Here is a 21,797-nt window from a genome sequence, read left to right as displayed (position 1 = left end):
TAGTTTCATTTAAATGAATACTCGTGCACGTCTTAATTCAATTCACCTTTCACTCTCACAATTGCTTTGAGCTCTCCAACTTCATACAAAAATTTAATAATAGTTAAGACTCTTGAATAAAAATACTCAATAAAATTATTTCAGTAGTATTTGCATGTTTCAGTTATCAATACACAAACTATAGCATTTATAACGTTCAGAGACCATAAATAGGAAGATAGATTAATTTTAATAGTCTATGTATTATGTGTAAATTACAAAAATCGAGATCGGGTTTATATAAAAAGTTATCAATGGTTACAATGTAGTCGTAATGAATAGTTGTTTTTATCATCTATATTAGTAGAATTAATAAAATAAAACAAATTAAAGTAGCCTTAGCGAGTCCCTATACCATCACTATTTACCATGCAAAAGTCCTATCGATATAGGAACAGCTATTTCAAAGCTTTATCTAAACAAAAAAAAAACAGCAAGGTTTATAGACTGATAAAAATAAAGGTTTAAATATGTACCGTGTAGTATACTCTTATAAACATTAATTTAGTAAACAGTGGCTATTTTAATATATATTTAGATTTTTGATCCAATACCAATAAATAGAATCATCATCATCTTCATCTTCATCTTCATCATCAGCCTATCGGAGCCCACTGCTGAGCAAAGGCCTCTTCTCACATGGAGAAGGTTAGAGCATTAATCACCATAAATATAAAGTGATGTTAAAATAATTTAACGAATAATATTTACGAAACTTATTCAAAATACCTGCAAAAATAAGACTCCTGTCTCTATTTAAAATAATGAGATCTAAGACTTTCGCGAGTATTATTCATTTAAATCTATTTAAAATATATACATTAGCCATTCTTATGTATACTGGAGGAACCATAAGCAATATTTATCCACTTATAATAGTTATAAAATATTTTTTTATATTCTAAATTTCTAAATTCAAAAAAGTAGAAATTATTATTTTTGTTGAAGGGAAATTTGGTGTGGTACAGCTTTTTTCAGAAAATTTACATTACAGGAACTGTCATTACTATGATGATAATATTGTTTCCTCCGCAGCTAGTCACATTACTATTGGGAGAGAAGCTACAAACATATCTGCCAATTAATGATTCTGGCCACTTATTATCTACTAGAGCATTTGAATGATTGCTTTTAAAATTAAATTTCTAAATTTATTGTTTCTTGCAGTTTGATGGTATTTTTAATAAGCTATCCTAAAAGTTATAATCATGAGCTACGTAAAAAACAAAATATCACAAGTAAACTTTATGAATAACCAGGCATGCAGGATGACAAACAATTTCATTTTGGATTTTACTTTGGTGGTATAATAAGTTTAAAGAGAATATTATTGGGCTTTAAAACATACCCTTAATATTATTTAATTTGAGAAATTTACAAATGTATATATCGGATTTATTACAAATTCATTGTTTTAAAGACAGGAAGCCAGCCTCGCTGACGTTCCAGATATTTTAAAATGAAACTTCAATTTTTCTAAATGTTCTTGTATTTCTCGAGGGTTCTTCATAATCACATTCTTGATGATCCGCACTCGCTGAACTCTGCAGTCCGCTGTCGTGCGTCCAGACGTCATATTTATATCAGAATTCAAACATAGTTCTATTCTCTTTGATTTCGTTTTACTTTTAACAATAGTAACGACGACCAATAAGTTGTTATAATAATTGATGACAGTAATTTTGATGTTGCAGCCGTCATTGAAGCTGCTTGCGCCGATATATATTAATTTGGACGTATCATCCTTGTGTTAATCTCCGTCCGTCCGTCCGTAGATCTTTCTTGTATGGAATTGCAGATGCAGTTAATTGTATTTAATAAACAATTAAAAAAATATATGGAAATAAATTTAAATTATTTATTTTTATCATAATAATAGTTTTACTGAATATTATTAGTATGGGGTTTTCCAATAGGGACGCTTGAACTTTGACAGCTGATTGCGGCCATGTTGTTTGAGTGACAGCTGTCAAATGCAGTGTGTTATATTCATTCCGTCCTCCCAAACCACCATGGCAGGTTACAGTGTCGAGCAGCACGTGCAAATCATAAAATTGTTTTATGAAAATGGGTCTTCAGTTCGAGCAACGTTCCGCGCACTTCGCCCGTTTTACGGTCGCGATGATCGTCCTGCCGAGTCGACTATCCGTCGATTGGTGGACAAATTCGAGTCAACCGGGTCAGTTAACAATCAGCCGGTTCCCGTGCGTCAACGTAACGCGAGATCTGCCGAGAATATCGCCGCTGTGCGCGACAGTGTCCTCGAAAACCCGCGGCAGTCAATTCCGCGTCGCGCACAGGAACTCGGCCTTTCGCAGACGACAACTTGGCGAATTTTGCGTTGTGACTTGAGCCTGCACCCGTACAAGATCCAGCTGACCCAAGAGCTCAAGGTTAATGACCATAGACAGCGCCGTGTGTTCGCTGACTGGGCATTAGAGCAGTTGGAAGTTGACGCCGATTTTGGCAAAAAAATCATCTTCAGCGACGAGGCGCATTTTTGGATGAATGGCTATGTCAACAAGCAAAATTGCCGTATTTGGGACGAGACCAATCCACACGAGGTTCACCAAGTGGCAATGCACCCGCAGAAAGTGACTGTTTGGTGCGGATTTTGGGCCGGAGGCGTGATTGGTCCGTATTTTTTCGAAAACGATAATGGTGTGGCCGTCACCGTCAATGGTGAGCGATACCGGTCGATGATAACCAACTTCTTTTGGCCTGAAATCGAGAATATGGATCTGGACAACATGTGGTTTCAACAGGACGGCGCTACGTGCCACACAGCACACGCTACGATGGAAGTTCTGCACGAGCAATTTCTGGACATGGTCATCTCGCGCGGAGGCGACGTGAACTGGCCACCGAGATCGTGCGATTTGACCCCGCTGGACTTTTTCTTGTGGGGTTTTCTTAAGTCGCAGGTCTATGCCAACAAGCCGCAAACCACCGATGCCCTCAAAGTCAACATACGCCACGCCATCGATCAAATACAGCCCGATTTGTGCGCCAGAGTCATCGAAAATTGGACCTTTCGTGTGCGCGTCACCAACCGAAGCCGTGGCGGTCATTTGAATGATGTCATATTCCATATATAATGGGGTCAATAGACCTTCCAAATAAAAAAAAAATTTTGCAAATATCTTTCCTACATGTATTTTTTTTTTGCATTTCAAAGATCAAGCGCCCTTAATGGAAAACCCTATATAAAAATAAATAAACTAAATTAATTTGCATGACCTAATAAGTTCTTCGTAAAAAGGCAGGAAATTGATAGGAATATATTGATTAGATAACCGATATAACTTTTAATATGTTTCACCGTTATGATAGTGCAGTGTGAACACGTGTCATAGTCAAGTGTAGTGGAATGTGAAACATTAATTTTTTATAAAATGCGGCGTATTTTTCCTGTAAAATTCATTTTCCGTATATTAGTTGCCACAGTCTTATTGCTCTTTCTATGCTTATCATCAAGTATGTTGAAAAAATCAACCCATAACATATTTAATGATTATACGAGAAGCATAGAAAGTGACGAAGAAAATAAACAACTAGAACCTGAAAAAAGAGCCGGAGGATTAAAATATATTTTGCAATGGACGTCTGCTAAAAATGTCCCATTCGTATATATGGGCGTCGGCAGGCAGGGTTACATTGACAGAAACTGTACTTATACAAATTGCTATATAACGTCTGATAGATCGTATCTAGGTGGAGTGGAAAAGTTCGACGTAATAGCATTTGCAGGGCCTGAGGTTATTCACTACAGCAAAGGAATGTTGCCCAACAAAAGATCCCCACACCAGAAATATGCATTTGCTAGTATCGAGTCTTCCCATTACTACCCAGTGTGTTCGGATCATCTTAACGATTTTTTCAATTGGACTTGGACTTTCAAGACCAACTCCGACTCTAGGTGGGGCTATATGGCTATACGTGATGAAGACAGTAAACTTATAGGACCTAATGCTATAATGCATTGGAAAAAACTTGAAGATATGAAGCCAGTGAGTAGTGAATTTAAAGAAAAATTGAAAAGTAAAAAAAAAGCAGCCGCTTGGTTTGTATCAATTTGTTTTTCGAAGAGCCAAAGAGAGATTTTTGTGAAAGAACTGTCAAAAGAACTGGAGAAATATAACTTGGTTGTTGATGTTTACGGTGCTTGTGGTTCGCTTAAATGTTCAACAAGAGATCATGGAGAGTGTTTAAAGATGGTAGAGAGGGACTACTACTTTTATTTATCATTTGAGAATTCATTTTGTGAAGATTATGTTACTGAAAAGCTATTGCATGCATTACAACACAACACAGTGCCAGTGGTATTTGGAGCAGCTAATTATACGAGGTAAATAGAATAAAGTCAGTTTCGAAAGATTAGTTGTCAATAGTGAATTAACACCATTTGGTTAAATCGTCTATTTAAGTGATCTTAAACGAAACAATATATTTGTTATTTTTTTACGTTACAACTATTTCTAAAATGACCCTGTATCAAAAAAAATTTGGATCGTATTTCAAATAGTCATAATTTCAGCCCGACACAGATTCTGCAAGCTTTATAATCAGAATTAAATGTCCGTTTGAAATTTGAATTTACGTCTCTTTTAATACACATAATTAAAAAAAAATGCGATAAATGTAATATTAAAATTTAATTACCTTCTCTTTTTCCATTATTGAATGTATAAAAATAAAATCATAATAATTATGAATAAATATTTATGCCTCGTGAAAGAATAGCTGTTAAATAATGCTCATAAACACAAAACGACTAATACGACTCATATTAAAAGTATCCTTGACTGTTGTAACCCATTGATTTGTCTGGCCATTGTTACAATTACCTACTAATATGCTTATATATAGGGTTTTCCATTAAGGGCGCTTAATCTTTGAAATGCAAAAAAAAATACATGTAGGAAAGATATTTGCGAAATTTTTTTATTTGGAAGGTCTATCGACCCCATTATGTATGGAATATGACATCATTCAAATGACCGCCACGGCTTCGGTTGGTGACGCGCACACGAAAGGTCCAATTTTCGATGACTCTGGCGCACAAATCGGGCTGTATTTGATCGATGGCGTGGCGTATGTTGACTTTGAGGGCATCGGTGGTTTGCGGCTTGTTGGCATAGACCTGCGACTTAAGAAAACCCCACAAGAAAAAGTCCAGCGGGGTCAAATCGCACGATCTCGGTGGCCAGTTCACGTCGCCTCCGCGCGAGATGACCATGTCCAGAAATTGCTCGTGCAGAACTTCCATCGTAGCGTGTGCTGTGTGGCACGTAGCGCCGTCCTGTTGAAACCACATGTTGTCCAGATCCATATTCTCGATTTCAGGCCAAAAGAAGTTGGTTATCATCGACCGGTATCGCTCACCATTGACGGTGACGGCCACACCATTATCGTTTTCGAAAAAATACGGACCAATCACGCCTCCGGCCCAAAATCCGCACCAAACAGTCACTTTCTGCGGGTGCATTGCCACTTGGTGAACCTCGTGTGGATTGGTCTCGTCCCAAATACGGCAATTTTGCTTGTTGACATAGCCATTCATCCAAAAATGCGCCTCGTCGCTGAAGATGATTTTTTTGCCAAAATCGGCGTCAACTTCCAACTGCTCTAATGCCCAGTCAGCGAACACACGGCGCTGTCTATGGTCATTAACCTTGAGCTCTTGGGTCAGCTGGATCTTGTACGGGTGCAGGCTCAAGTCACAACGCAAAATTCGCCAAGTTGTCGTCTGCGAAAGGCCGAGTTCCTGTGCGCGACGCGGAATTGACTGCCGCGGGTTTTCGAGGACACTGTCGCGCACAGCGGCGATATTCTCGGCAGATCTCGCGTTACGTTGACGCACGGGAACCGGCTGATTGTTAACTGACCCGGTTGACTCGAATTTGTCCACCAATCGACGGATAGTCGACTCGGCAGGACGATCATCGCGACCGTAAAACGGGCGAAGTGCGCGGAACGTTGCTCGAACTGAAGACCCATTTTCATAAAACAATTTTATGATTTGCACGTGCTGCTCGACACTGTAACCTGCCATGGTGGTTTGGGAGGACGGAATGAATATAACACACTGCATTTGACAGCTGTCACTCAAACAACATGGCCGCAATCAGCTGTCAAAGTTCAAGCGTCCCTATTGGAAAACCCCATAGTTCAATTATTTGTGACAGCACAATTCACAGAATGGTTAATATTATGCTTCACGAATCCACAAAGATTAAATGTAAATGTCTGAAATAATTGCAAATCTATTGAGTGAAGAAAATCTATATATTTCTTTGAAATATTCGTAGATAAAAAAAAAAATAATTTATAAACTAATCATATGAGACGAAACCTCTTAGTATGCAATGGATTCACCGTGCGGATGCCGGGTCCATCGCGATGCAGAGAGAGGAGTTTCAACAGTGCCTCGGACTTGCGACCCAGGTGTAGGTTTAAGGAGCCCCTATCTAGCGAGCGTTAAACGCTCACCTCTACTGTCCAAGCTCCTCTCTCTACCTAACCAAATTTGAAACGAACAAGGGCTAGCTTCGACGAAAGTACCGAGGATGAACTGATGTCAGTTCTTGGCAGGCCCAAGTCTTTTAGCAGGTTGTAGAGAAATTTACCTGTTATACCTCTTGCTCCTACTTCTACCGTATATAAATTTACAACGAACCTTTTTTTAGTGAATTCGTTACTCGTAATACTTGTTGACCTTGATGGCATGGTCTTTAGGGATGTTGGTTTCCCAAGGAACCGAGGAACCGTAAGCTCTATCACCACAATGCGCTTTAAAATTCGCGAATACATAAATATGGCTGGTCTGGAGGCCAACGCACAAATATCCTCAGGGATTTTTTTATTGTTTTTTATACGTATCCATCATTATAATCCAATCCGAAGCCACTTTAAGGATGGAGTAAGGCTTGACATTTGATTTTATAGCCCTAGTGCCCTCTCTCACAAAACCTACTGATCGCTCGTTTGTGGTTATTTCCCTTTGCGCTTTGGCTACCGAAAGACTAAACGCTTCACGTATGATTTCCATAACCCTATCTTGACGACGCGAATATTGACCGCTATCCAGGAGTATCTTACATCCCACTAACAAATGCCTAGCAGTTCCAACTGCCTTCCCACAGATATAGCAAGTCTTTTCGGTACCTTTACCCCATCTTACTAAATTACTCTGATCTGGGAGAGTCATTTGGAACGTATTGAGATAGAATTTTAGCAATGCTGGTGACCAATCATGTATTAAGGTGCGCCACTTTAGTGATAATAGGATGCAAAAATCTCGTATGTCTAACCATTTGTCTGCATTTCTAAACTCATGGCATGGATATTATATTTATTATTCTCGTCTTGCCGAATAAAAGACTTCAATATATCCGTATCTTGGACTTTTTTACTTGATCCTAGCCCTTCTCTGTTATTTTGTGCTCCTATCATAAGCTCCTTGTGGAATTGAAACCTTGAGTCTAATTCTGGGGCATCTTTGTCTTTTGGGAGCGATGTAACGACGTCATCATCATACTTGGTTTTGTCCCCAATCCTTCGGTCCATTCACAGAATTTATCTACATCATCCAATAGTACTTGACAGTGTTTGGGGTTACGTGTCAGTATTGCGACATCGTCAGCGAAGGCTAAAATGGATTACGTGTATTTACTATTAAACTTGAACCGATACTGATAAATTTATCTACTAAGATGCTGATTAATTTATCTACTAAGATGCTGATTAATTTATCTACTAAGATGTTAATTACAATATTTAACACAATTGGCGATAAAAAGCAACCTTGAAATAGCCCTACATTGTAAATAAAAGTTTTTGAAGGGTCTTCTTTAGTTCTTATAGAAAACTTAATTTTGAGTATGACGTGATCATATCACTAACTAGGGGCGGAAAGTTGTACCATCTTAGCGCGAATAGCATCAATTCGTGTTGTATCGACCTGAACGCATTCTTTAAGTCTATCCAAAAAACGGTAATTAGCCTTTTTTGGATATAGTATTTTGGATATGGCTTTTGGATATAGTATTTGTTATGGCTTTCGGTCTAGTATCTTTCAGATCTATAACTCCATCTTTTTTGGTAATGAGGACAAAAATTGCTTTCCCGAAGCACTCCGGCATTTGCTTGCTTGACCAGATTTCATCGTATATATTTATGAGATGTTTACGAACCGATGGTCATTTTTTAAAGACTATATATGGGATACCAGCGGTTCCCGGTGCAGATTTAGACGATTTTTTTCTTTATCTAGTCAGACAAAGTAGTCACTTATTTCCTCTAGCGTTGGTGGAATGTCGTGGAAATCGATACGAGAAATTCCAGGTTTTTGTTCGTCGGGATCCGTATAGAGTAAGACTTTTAGGCACTTCGTATGTGCGCTTAAAATGATCGTAAATTTGTTCGTTGGTCAAGAGAAGCTGTCCGCGTTTTTTCTTAAAAATGGTTTTCGAATACTCAAAAGGGTTTTTGTCAAAATCTACTTCCTGTTTTGCCCGGTCAAAATTATCGCGGTATTCTGCGGTTTGCGCCGATATTCCTTGAATTAATTTTAGAATTGATCTTAACGCCCTAGCTACTTAGTGACTAAGATGATTATCGCCTACGGCTTAGCTATTCGTAGATTTTTTATTTATTCCCATTTTTTGTAATGATTTCGAGGTGGATATTGCTCGTTAAAGTAGTCGTAAATAGTATTTTGTAAAGTTTCTACTCGCGAGTTCAACTCCTGCTTCGAGCCGGGATGCTCTAACAGGTCCGCTAAATGGTCGTCGTGAACTTTCCAAGTCGACTGTTTTATCTTTGGAATGCTAAGACGTGTCCGGATGTCAATGGACTGGTAGTTTCCAGTAACTTTGTCATATTCTTCTACTTGGTTTTCTGCAATTTATTTTTTATTTTTAATAAAAAAAAAACCTTTTGCATCGCTTTCCATTTATCGTTGTGATTGTTTTATTGATTGATAATGATTTGATTAATTTTTTGGATTTTTTAAATGGTATTAATCGCCCATTATGAAATAGATTTTTTCGAATGACAAAATCTTTCACTTTTATATATATCGTTATATTCTCTTTGTTCATTATCGAGATACTTAATTTGACGTTTGTTTCAGGTTTATGCCAGATGGAATATATTTAAACGCGAGAGAATTAGGTGTTCAAAAATTGGCTGAGAAAATGAATGAATTGATAAAAAGTCCGGATGAGTATGTAGATTACTTTAGATGGCAAAATCATTATTCTTACCACTCGAGAGCTGATAGTATAGAAACTGATGATTATTGCGGTTTCTGTACAATGCTTAATGATGAAGAATTAGTCAAGAAAGAATCTAGGTATTTGGACATGAAAAAATGGTGGAATCCGCCGAATCAATGTTGAAAAAATAATGAAACAACCGATTGCCATCGAATATGTAGAATGAACAATTAATGGAATAACAACATTAATGTGATTTTTAATTTAATTACTTAATTCAGTTTTATTTGTGACCATTTTTAATTAACAATTAAGAAAACGAATTATATTAAATTAATTCTTAATTTATTGATACTCGAGTTCAAGGCTTAAATTATTAATAAAAAGACGAAGTTTCTCAGCAGATAATTCTCAGTGACATGATATAAAATTTCAAATCTAATACGAAATAACGAAAGATTTATTAAATAAAAAAAAAAATCTTATACCGTCATTTTCATTTTACAATTATATTGGCACGGCTGAGGCACTTAAACGAGTAATCATTATTGAAAATAGCTGATACTTTAACTCTGCTGGCTTGATGTTAACCAAACATAGACAAAAACCACCGGAAATGTTTTTCGGTCGATCCGATTTAGAGTTACAGTGCCACATACCGAAATCCAGGTCAGACTTGTGACACGCCACTTTATTTATGGGGATGAAAAAAGACAATTTGGATAACGATGTAAAAAAATAAATTAATTAAATGTTGGTTTAAGACCGAACACAATCAACATATTCAACAATATCAACATTCAACTGTTTATTTCTGAAATTGTCTACATGACCTCATATAAGTTACAAGCATTATATATTACTTTTAAAAAGCCACTTCATGTCATGTAAATAAAACAGTTATAATTTGTAACGTACGCGCTACATATTATAAAATAAATGAACATCGCCGGGGCAACATCGTTGTATGGATAAAATATCATATAACGAGTGACGCCGCTGACTCCGCGGAACAAACACCAAGCCGTGTGAACCAGAAGATTCCTGATACCGCACAAACTATGGAATGGCATTGCTATCCTAACATCGGGGCAATCATGTAGTCTTAGGAGTAGGTTATAAGTTTTAATATATAACATTTATTATAATATAGATATAATTAGTTTTCGTAGTTTTCCTGTAACCTCTGGTTGCCACTCTATATAATTAACTTAATGAGGCATCCTCATAGTTTATGGTATAAATAAACAATGTTTTTTCTTATCATAACATTTTTATCGTATTTCGATATAAAATTATAATCTCATAACTTTTCGCCTAAAATAGTGTAGAAATTTCAACACTTTCTGCATATTTTTGTACAATTCGTTCTACGTTTTTCTTTTTTTTTTCTGTATTATTTCAATGTATTGTTGTTTTTTAGTGAGCGAACTCCAAACTGGGAAAATTGTTGAAACCTTTGTAAATATTAAATAGGTTATGAATTTTTATCATAATTCAATTTGTTGCTATCGAGTTTTATTGGATGTACTCCTATATGTGAACATATTTTAAATAAAAAATATGCAATTTATTTTATATAGTCGAACCGGTCGTATTTCGGTTAGCTCTACTGGAGCAATAGTATCCGTCTTCCAAAGAGAATATTACTGTGAAAAGACTTAGATATTTAGAAATAGTGTTGTAGGAGGAAAGCTCTTGACTTACCGTGAGAAACTTATTGTTCCATTATTTCTGTCTCAATCTCATCAAACTTAATCAATCTTAGGCTCCACTTACATTTCAATTTGTGATGGCATACTCACTACTAGGCATATTTACGATTATGTTAACCAACCGCACTTTTTTTGAAAAACAATTAAGAGTCTTATTAAAAATATTAATTATAAATTAAATTCATTTTTCCATGACATTCGCTAGTTATAAATCCAAAAAAAGTAATCAGTTTCAACGGTTCAGTAACCTTGTGTGGATAAAATATAAGATAACATGTGACATAACTCCCTCCTACTTATCCTTTCCTTACCGTAAGATCTAAATATCTCCCGTACTTTAACACAAATATTATATCTTTGCTGTCAAACCAAACCAAAATCCAACTTAGCACATAGGGTTGAGCGCAGGACATAACTTTTAGTAGTACAATGTATTATTATAATATACGTTTATGCAAGTATATGTTGTTTTTTTACAGCCCCATGTCCAGAAGAACTACATTTCTTGACAGTGTTCACACCTACGTAACACCAATCTTTGTTTACAAGCCATAAAATTATTAGATGAATGAAAGAACATTTTCTATGTTAATTTTGTTTGGACCATGTTCGTCGAATCGAAACTAATTCAAGACAATCTAAAGAGATGCTAAGCAATAATAATTTTAATATAAGGATTTTATTAAAACGTGTCACTGAATATTATAATGAGGCTGGTAGATACTTGATAAATATTTACATAATTGTTTTATTTATTACAATAATATAAGGCAGTCAAATATATGATATGATAAGGTATGATAAATATGTAAGTAAACGTGGATAAGGTAATAATGAATTAGTTTAAGACATAATGATATGTGAAGAAGACCTGATACAATATATGGGTCAAAACTGGAGGTTGGAAAGATTATTCGTTTTTCTTATAATTCAAATTGTATAACGTAAACAATAGTATGATTATAAGACCAGCTATTTTTCTTTCTTATGTACAATCATACATCACAATAGCTTCTTAAGTACAATAGGATAAGTACACACTAGTTGAGTCTAATTTGCTTCCGTGTAAGTGATTTATTCAAATAATAAATTAAAATTATTGCAGTATTTTATGTTATTTAATTCAAATTTTTAAATATTTTGTATATCTTTTTATAAAATAATTGTAATACGCTAGACAGAAATGTACTTTTTTAAATTAATTTGGGATGTTTTTCTTGAATATAATTATATATGTAAGCTTAAATGTAGACATGTTATAAATATTAAATGAAGTCAGACAGCTTATACAGATTTTATTAAAAATGTCCGCTAAATGGAAATTAGATTAACTTATGTTTTAGATATAATATAAGAATTTTATTTTTTTTGGCATTTATAAATGACTCAATAACTTTATATATTGATTCTTAAATCTTATTTCAGATCTCGTTGGTAAGATAAATAAACACACGTAAAAGCTTAAAGAAGCTAATAATAAAGGGGAATTATTATTAAATCTTTTTCATCTAAAGTTCACGCTCGAGGACTTCGAACATAAGCCGGGATCTGTAGAGATCGGACCAAAGATTGGCATCGTAAAGGACGTATTTGCCGAACGCTCCTTAGAGATATTAACTTTTCTTTTAGAACTTTGGTTATTTCAGACCTATCTTAGAATTCAATAAGAACAGTAGAATACTGAGTAATTTAATTATTTTCAAACTAAGCAATATACATTTATGAAATTAAAATAACAAATATATACAAATATACATCCACACACATACACACATGTATATATATATATATATATATATACATACTACACACACGTATGTTATATATGTGTTATAGATATATTACTACATAATAAGTCATAGATATACCAACCTACATATTGCATTAGTTCTTATCTTTCCATCGAGCTTCAGGTAAAGATAAGCATAATATGTTCAATATAATATTGACTATGAATATAAAATTATTCCATTTTTTCTATTTCAAATATTGGAAATACAATTTACAGACGTTTGTAGACAAATGAAAACATTTTAAATTCTCTACGCCTCAGCGAGACCTATTCAAAGTAAGGAAATCTCAGGTAAATTATTCCAATATGAGTGAGTATACAGACGTGCTTATCTAGTGTACAGCGATCGGCGATCGATCAATAAGTTAAGATCAAAGTTCATCAACGTTCGTTTTACATTAATTACGGAAACGACATTAAATTTCTCGAACACGTTTTGAACTGTTGGCGTCTTTTTAGCTAGAATCACTCTTTACCACAAATAATTTGACTCGAGTTGGTTAAAGGACATTGCTTAGTTGGTATAATAAATTAATATTCTTTTTTAGCAAATTACTTCATTTAAGCTGTAAAGTTTAAATTATTTTTGTGGTATTAATTTAGTGATGAAACATTTTATAATTTCTGTTTATTTTTTACATCCCTTTTAGCATTCGTTCACATTGTGGTTCCATACAAGAAAATAATATGTTATATTTAGATAAAATTAATACAGAAAAAAAATAATGATATTAATCTCAAAATTTCCAGACTTTTTTCATATGTTACTTACGATTCGATTATGATTCGATAAGATTTAATTCATAAAAGTATTATCGATTCTTCATAAATAAAAGATAATATCGAATTTACTCGTAAGTTAAGATAATACGCTAATTTTTATTTTTAATTATTTTTTATTTAGTAAAGATATAGTAAATTATAGTTCATTTCATTTTGTTATATTTTAATTCGTTTCTTGGTGAAAATGTAAAATTATTAAGGGAAATATAATTTCAAATTATATAAGTAATATAAATCGTTTTTTTTTCTATATGTAAATAATAAGTTTCACATACATTAATCAAGATGAACAATAATTTGTGTTAGAAGAGGAAGAGCTCTGATTTGTGACTTAGAAAATATAATTCAATTGTTTCTTTAAACATAATAAAAAAGTACTTATATTAATTAATAAACTATACATACCACAAGCATTTGACCGTCTCTATGTAACGATATCCATGGATACTTAAAATTTATCATCAAGCACATTTTTGTTCTCCCTCTAATTATTAGAGTCTAAAAGGGGCTGCAGCCTTGTGTATATTTTTAATTAATTTAATAGGAAATATTATAGAATGAGGAATGTTGAATTGCAGTATTTTTTGGTATATAGATAGGTCATTTAAGTTTCCTTAAATCAAACAAGAAAATTCAAAGCTTCATTCTTAGGTAAAGCCCAAATGTTATAGGTTAAATTAGTACTTATTTCATTAATGCCACTTATGTATGTACGTGTTTTTGGCATTATTCGGATTTTTGTTGTTCAAATTAACTGAAATACTGGTTAAGCTCTCACCGAATTCAGTGTTGAGTGAAATGACATGGTTCAATGTACTTCTGTTATAAATTTACAATACACATAACACATTTTCAACATATTTACAATGTTTAAAATGTCATCTTAAAACAAAAAAGTACCTCTTGATACTTCAGTACAATGTATTTTCCACTAGCAAAGTCAAGATTTATTACACTTATAATGGAAGAGCGAAGATATTGAAAAATATTTTTAACGAGCAGACATACATTGTACAATGTTCCTTTCAGTATCAAAAATGAAAATCAAAAATGAAAATCAAATAGTTCTTTATTTGATAAGATTAAGAATAAATGTACAATTCAGAAGTTCTTAAGCTAACTCACTGGTATAATTTAAAATTATTGTATTTTGACTTTGCCCAAAATTTTTATGTATATAAAGAACTGAGTCAATATTATTATCGAATCTTTTAATTTTTTTAAAATTCTTCTTTACGTATTTGAAATATTTAACTTGTCTCCCCTTCTTCAAACAAAGAATGAATATGGTGAGACGATCGCAAGTTGAAATGTAGAAGTGTATACAATGTCGCATTAACGAATTATATAATTAATTAGAAAATTAACCTTGTCTGTTTTTAAAACACGTAACAATCTAAAATACTTAATATTAAAACTTGTCCGGATATTAGGTAAAACATTTTCATTCTTTTCTATTTCTAAGGCGGCAAACGAGCAGACGGCCTACCTGATAGAAGGTAGTCACCGTCGCCCATGGACTTCGTTGCCGACCTTGATTGTCGAAGAGGGAGAGGAGGGGTTAGGAAAAGGGAAAGGGCAGGAAATGGTTGGAAAAGAGAAAGGGCAATCGGCTGTCTCACTCATCGAACGAAACGCAGCCATTAAAGACTACTTCACGCTGATATTCTGTGTGAGGGTGGTACTGCCCCGGTCGAGCCAGCCCATGCTCGAGGTTTCCCGCTAGGTTCTACCAACTAGTTCATGTATAAGATAATCGCTAACCTTAATTATGAATCATTAAATTGTAGATTTGTGATATATTGATAAGTGTTGTTGTATAATTTTTTTAAGTAGAAGCAACAAACTTTTTAGTAATGTCTACGATGGATTTTAAGATTATCATTTAAAGATAATGTTTGAAGCTGTTATAAAAAGAATCATAAAGTATAACAATTTCTTCAAATATTTCAAGCAAATATTCTTGACTTTTTGACCAACGTACTACAAATACAGATTTTTATTGTGATATATATATATATATTTATTAAATACCATCTTCAAAACGGGTTATAAAATTGACTGGTTATTTCCAGTTCAATATAAGAATAGAAATGGTATTATGTTTGACATTAAGGGACATGTTACATACACTTTGAGGACATACGTACATTGAGGAATCATCACGGAATGTCTATGTAAATCATGTTAGAGGTGTAATTTTTTGACAATTTAATGCTTATTCTATTAAATATAATATAAATATATATATATATATATATATATATATATATATATATATGTAATTAATTTCTTCTAAAAATAAACTTGTGTTAGTTAATGCTTTCAGCTTTTCACTTCGTTTAAAAAAGGGGTACAAAGCTTCCGCTACATTTATTTATAAGATGATGGGAATTATAGAAATATAAATGTAGATAAAAGCGCTGTTTCAAAATCTTAATGTAAAGCATTTGATCAATGATAGACAACGGTTGAAACCAGTATTTATAGCTTAAAATGAAACAAGCTGATGCTTAAATAATTTCATTACAAAGTAAGTACTTATATAAATAGTTATTTATATTTATTTAATAAAAAGAATAAATATTGTGATTCAGTATCTTATCCTGGCTACATACATTTATTATTATAATCAAGTTAAAAGACATATCTTAAAGAAGCTAGGGGAGCACGGACGACGGCACTTGCACTAATGAGTTAAAGATATAATAACCAGTTTAATTATTTTAGTGAAAACGGCTTTGGAAGTTTTTTTTTTATCATTGAAGTAAAATTTCAAGCCTTGCGTTGACCCCGCATGAAAGAGTGGTTTAGCTGGGCTTTTGTGAGGAAAAATCGATGTGTTAGCGAGCGGAAAGATTGAGGGCCGAATGTATCCATTGAAAATTCAACAAGTCTTATTCACAGCGGATATATAGAGATAGATGATTGAGCGGGTCCCGGATAAGCATATTATATTATATCGGAGGCTAGAAGAGAGTTCATTTTATATATTTCTATACATATTTTTGTTACAAAACATATTGAAACATTTTATGTTTTCTATCTCTTTGTTCTAGCATAAGTCAAATTCAAAAAAATTTCAAAATTTGAATTAAGAATAACGTCACAAGATAATCTAAATTGCTACAGCATAATATATGATCAAAAATTTATGTGTTATATATTATTCCCACTTTGAACTTATTGAAGCCATTATATCCCGTTTTCTCTTATAGAATATAATGTTACATTTGCAAGGTGACACAAATTATTAAAAAGGTAAGCCCGTACGGCCTTGACCTACCTGTTGCTTTCTTAGGAACGAATGGGAACTGAATTTCAATGAATCGGCACATTCCTATTATAATTTAAATATACCCCAATTGTGGACTACATTAGAAGCTTATTTGAAATAATTATACTATCACAATGAAATACTCCTTACTTATTTACAAAGATAAGCATATTATACAATACGTTTTGATAAATTGTGGTGGCGTACCCACTTTTACATTGAAAGTCAAAAACTATGTTCATTTTTAAATAAGGACTAGATAATTATTTACATTATTTTAGTTGTTATTATTCTTTCAGTGGTATGACGGTTCACTTGTTATATTTATCCTTATGCTATTATACCATACGTATATCAGAATCTCATCGATAAGTAAAGGGATATTATCGTGGACACTGATAATAATATTGTGATATGATAATAAAAAATGGCAGTGGTGTACGTTGAGAAATAAAAATTTAAAAGTGGTTAGTTAGAAATGCGCTGAATGAGTTCGTTAGGTTTGAAAAGTCTGGACAGGAAAAGTGTGTTTCGACCAGCACAGATCTATTTCTAACACCAATCCACGACGACTAAGAAGTGCCACTATAAAAATATAGGGTGGAATTGTTTTTTTTTTTTTTTTTGAAACATTATGAAGAACATTAAAAACAAAGGTGCAGATTTAAAAGGAACTTTTTTTCTTCAACAAGATAGTGAAGGGGCGGAAAAGGAAAGAAAGGGAAGAAGTCGATCAGGCTGATTGACACCTAAGATGGATCTTTAAAAGAGCTTTAGTCAGCCAAGGAGTAATGTAGGGGTTATGACAGGAATTTTCCTGCGAGATCGTAATGGATATAAATGGGCTGAAGACTTAACTATATAATAGATATATATACATAGCGTTGCCACTTAAAGGCATCGGTGCTCAGTTTACGACGATAGTTGAAAAGACGATTAAGTTGTGGTTATTTGTGAATTGGTTAAAGTCTGACTAATTTTGTAAATAATAATACTGAATACTAATTCTTTTGAAGATTTGTCAAAAGATCAATTTAATAGACTGGTGCAAAACTGTTTGTTATATTTGGTAATATCCGAATGCTGTTGAGATTTTTGTTATAATGAGTAGGTTCACGGCTAACCAGAGGTTCCAGGAAAACTAAATACCTTATGTAGAGTATGTTTTTAAACAATATACATTACAAAAAGTTATAACTTATACCTAAGACTACATTGCCCCGACACCATGCCCCGACGTTAAAATAGCAATACCATCTCATTGCTTGTCTGGTATCAGGAATCTTCTACTTTCAAGGCTAGAGGTTCGTTCACAAATCAGAAGTTTCACTCGCTAAATATTATGTTATCCATACCATGGTGCTGCCTTGGCGATATAATGTATTTATAGCGTAGAAAATATTTTTGTTGCTTTAATAAAAAAATACTCAATTATAGCCAAGTGATTATTGCTATTATAAACTTAATAGGCGTTCGCATAAATTCATCTGTTATTTGACCGATATGATACTTTAATTCGTAAAAATGTGTTCAAAAACGTTTATAAAACAAAATTCAAGATATGTTTAACTATTTATTGCAGATATATAGAATGCTATGATAGTAAATGTTCTATAGACAAAATAAATAAATTTTTTTAAATAGTAATTTTTTCCAGTCATATATTTAACCTAGTAAAGCTGATTGTTATACTTTTAATGTAGAAGTATAAAACATTGCGACTTTATCTAAAAGGTTAGCTTAGCTGTACGAAAAAATCAATAAGAGATATGAGTGCATGGTTTTTTTTTGTTTTGATTGTTATGATTAGAAGACTTGTTTGGAATATCATAGAAAAGTTTATATAAGAACAATTAATATACATATTGAATTTAAAAAAAAAACAATTAAAGAAGTATTTATTTAATGTATAAAATTACAGTCACCCTAAACAGCTATGTTACAAGAACTTTTTCTTAAATAAATAAAAGTTGAATATCGTTCTTAAAATTTTTTCTAACGTATTTATTTCTAGCTCGTTTTGCATCCAATTAAATATACTTTTTAATAGATGGTCGGACAAATATATGTACTAGAACCTACTATACTACCAATTCACTTCTAGCATGGATGTCATTCTTCAATGTTTTTCTTGCTCATCTCAAAAATGTAATTTACTATCTGATTTTCATTTTAAAATGCAAGAAATCAAAATCATTTAGAATATACAAAGCAGTAAGAAAATTATTTGATTACGAACGAATATAATATACTACTAGCGGATACAAAGCTTATGTATTTTTCAATCTGAAATCTCGAGCCATCAAGTTTTTCTATCTTTGAACTAACTAGTTGAGTGGGTGAAGTGGGTTTATAAAGAAAAATAATTTAACTGTTGCATACTTTATAACCGGCTATTATAGTATGGCGTCGAAACTTAAACCATAAAGAAGAAGCGGCTTGTGAAAGGCTAATTGAAAATGGAAAAATTAATTTTATTTCAACAAAAATCCAAACAACATTAATAACATTGTTGTTCCTTATTTCATGGAAACTGGAAACCGTTTTATATTTTTTTTATCTTAATAATATATTTAAAAAAAAACAGAAAATAAAATGGCTTAGTTTCATTTGTGTTTGCTAATACAAAATATTAACAACCTATATGCATAAATAAATAAACAGACCAATATTTGTTCATCTGAATATTTGTTGTGGGTATTATAAACTAACATTTCTTGAAAATCTAGTATTAACTTAAACCACTAAGACTTACTTTAAAGACCAGGACTAAAGTTTTGTCCCCCGAGATGAAAATTATTGCTACTATATTCTGTAACAACTTAGGAATGTATATATTTTGTTTCGCATTTAAATAAATGGATTTAAATAAATAGTCAGTATGAAAATTAATGTATCTTTGAATAGGTCATATTTGACTGTGTATAAAAAAGTTGATTATTATTAAAATGTGGTTCCTCAGCGATTAGTATGTTAATATATAGAATTTATATCATAATGAATGAATGATGAATTACTTGTACGAATAAGGATATATATTTAAAACTATAGATTTAAAATTAATCAGTTGTGAGCAGGCCAATAAGTACAGAGGCGTGACAGTTTAGTTTAGTGTGATGAGCTCAGAATACTTGTCAACTTTGAGTTGGGTTAAACGAGGAAAGTTTGTTCTCTGAAACATTACATAAAAACATATTGATTATTTTCTAACGACACTTTGTTGCGCTGCTTACAGCAAAGGTAGTATTGTAGTAGAAACCTTGATATATAATTTTAGTTCCTTTTATATAAAGTAGCTTATAACTTTTAAATTTTGTTTAATATTAACATGATGCTGCGTCTTATAGGTACTTTTTTAAATGCAAGCATATTGAAATTCAATATCGAAAACTCGTAAACTCGGTTGGAAGGCAGGCTAGTACAGTCGACGTATAGCTTGTTAAATTATTTAAGAAACTCTGTTTTGTTTGCTGTCTTTTTATTTCTGATTTATTCAGTTACTAATCGCCGACGATTTACTATTTCAGTTTCAATGACAAGCACATTTTCTTTTTAAAAAATCTTTGATTAGAAAAAGCTATATCATATTTATAATTATTTCTCATCGATTGCTTAAGATTTTATCCTGACAAATTTGTAAAGTATTTAAAAAATTTACTTGAATTTAAAAAAATCATGTAAAAACCATATTAAAGAAGATCAAACTTACTCGTCCTTCTGAAGTTTCCAGTACGTTTGTACTTGATCCAAAACTCAAATTGTTAGTGTACAAACTTTGCAAAACAGCGAAGTTGTGTATTATATTAAAATCTAAACTGTTAATATTAACATCTTCCAAACATATTTTTCGAAACTCACACAGTTATTAGTAAGCCAGGCCTTCGGACCTTCTAGCCTGGAATAATTTCGGTGTTCCGTCAAAACCCAAAGGAGAATTATATATATTTCACACAGTCATCTTGAGAAACCCTTTGTTCAAATTTCAGAAACACGTTGTGCGAAACATTTACTATCTCTCGCCTACGACTTGGTCAAGTTCGTGTGCACACTGATGTGAAAATTAATTTTGTTTACCCAAGAAGATTTCCCAATTAGCTATTTACATGTGACAATTAATACATCTTTATTTTCATTATTAGAGCATGTTGCAATTGTGTTCGTTAAAGATTTTAAAATATGTTCTTTAGGTAAATGTGTAACTTATATCTCATTCAAGTGCATTCTTTTAGGTGGTAGAGCTTAGCTATGGTCAAGTTACTGCAGCTCGAACATGGGCTGGCTCGACCGGGGGAGTACCGGGGAAGAGAAGAGTGAGAGGATGGCCTCTCATAGAAGATCGGCGTGGAGTAGTCTTTAATGGCTGCATTTTATCCGATGAGTAAGAGAGCCGGTTGCCGTTTCCCTTTTCCTAACTTTTTCTACCCCATCCCTTTTTGATCCCTTTCCCACTTTTTTCTCCCCCTCTTTCCTAATCAAGGGCGGCAATACTTCTCAAAACTATGTTGTGGATGTCCATTTACGACGGTACCACCTCCATCAGGTAGACCGTCTGGTCGGTTGCCCTCTTTAGCATAAAAAAAATGGCGTTGTGCCACTTTTTATGATGATGAAATGAGACCGACCAATTTCTTTACAGTTTCTTACGTTTTATATGTATCATATATACTGTGCCTATTTTCCCATGGGACAAAGCCATAATTGAAGCTTTGATTTCCATTTGCCTTACACAAATTGTCGAGTTTGTTTTAATTTTGGAAGATACTTTAAAATCATAGTTTATTTTATACTTTTTGGTATTAGTAAACTATTAAAGTTCAATTTTTACAATATAAGAATAAAAAAACGCACCCTATTCACAATATCTTTAGTACTTTTGTAAATGTATACTTATAAAATATAACGAAATACCTTTATATAAATAGGCGAAAAAAAGGTGATTAAATTTTTTGCAGCAAAAGATAACCGTTCAA

At 32.9% G+C, this 21,797-nt stretch overlaps 1 protein-coding gene across 1 annotated transcript; it reads left to right on the top strand.

Annotated features, from left to right (window-relative positions):
- The first annotated feature begins 3,366 nt into the window (after window positions 1-3,366).
- On the top strand, window positions 3,367-12,082 carry LOC116776425 (alpha-(1,3)-fucosyltransferase C-like). The gene is made up of 2 exons (XM_032669621.2): window positions 3,367-4,387; window positions 9,176-12,082. Exons 1-2 carry the CDS (start codon window positions 3,435-3,437, stop codon window positions 9,441-9,443), a joined length of 1,221 nt encoding a protein of 406 aa, XP_032525512.2. The 5' UTR covers window positions 3,367-3,434; the 3' UTR covers window positions 9,444-12,082.
- The last annotated feature ends 9,715 nt before the right edge of the window (window positions 12,083-21,797 follow it).

The sequence above is a fragment of the Danaus plexippus genome, chromosome 8 (genome assembly GCF_018135715.1).
Source record: "Danaus plexippus chromosome 8, MEX_DaPlex, whole genome shotgun sequence".
NCBI classification, from domain to species: domain Eukaryota; kingdom Metazoa; phylum Arthropoda; class Insecta; order Lepidoptera; family Nymphalidae; genus Danaus; species Danaus plexippus.
Note: the sequence above shows the minus strand (reverse complement) of the source record. Positions and strands in the feature narration are given on the sequence as shown.

What these genes read in the sequence shown, in the direction of transcription:
- LOC116776425 (XM_032669621.2), top strand. Translation starts at nt 3,435, where the DNA reads ATGCGGCGTATTTTTCCTGTAAAATTCATTTTCCGTATATTAGTTGCC. An exon ending in GGAGCAGCTAATTATACGAG is followed by an intron (nt 4,388 to 9,175) that starts GTAAATAGAATA and finishes CGTTTGTTTCAG; the next exon opens with GTTTATGCCAGATGGAATAT.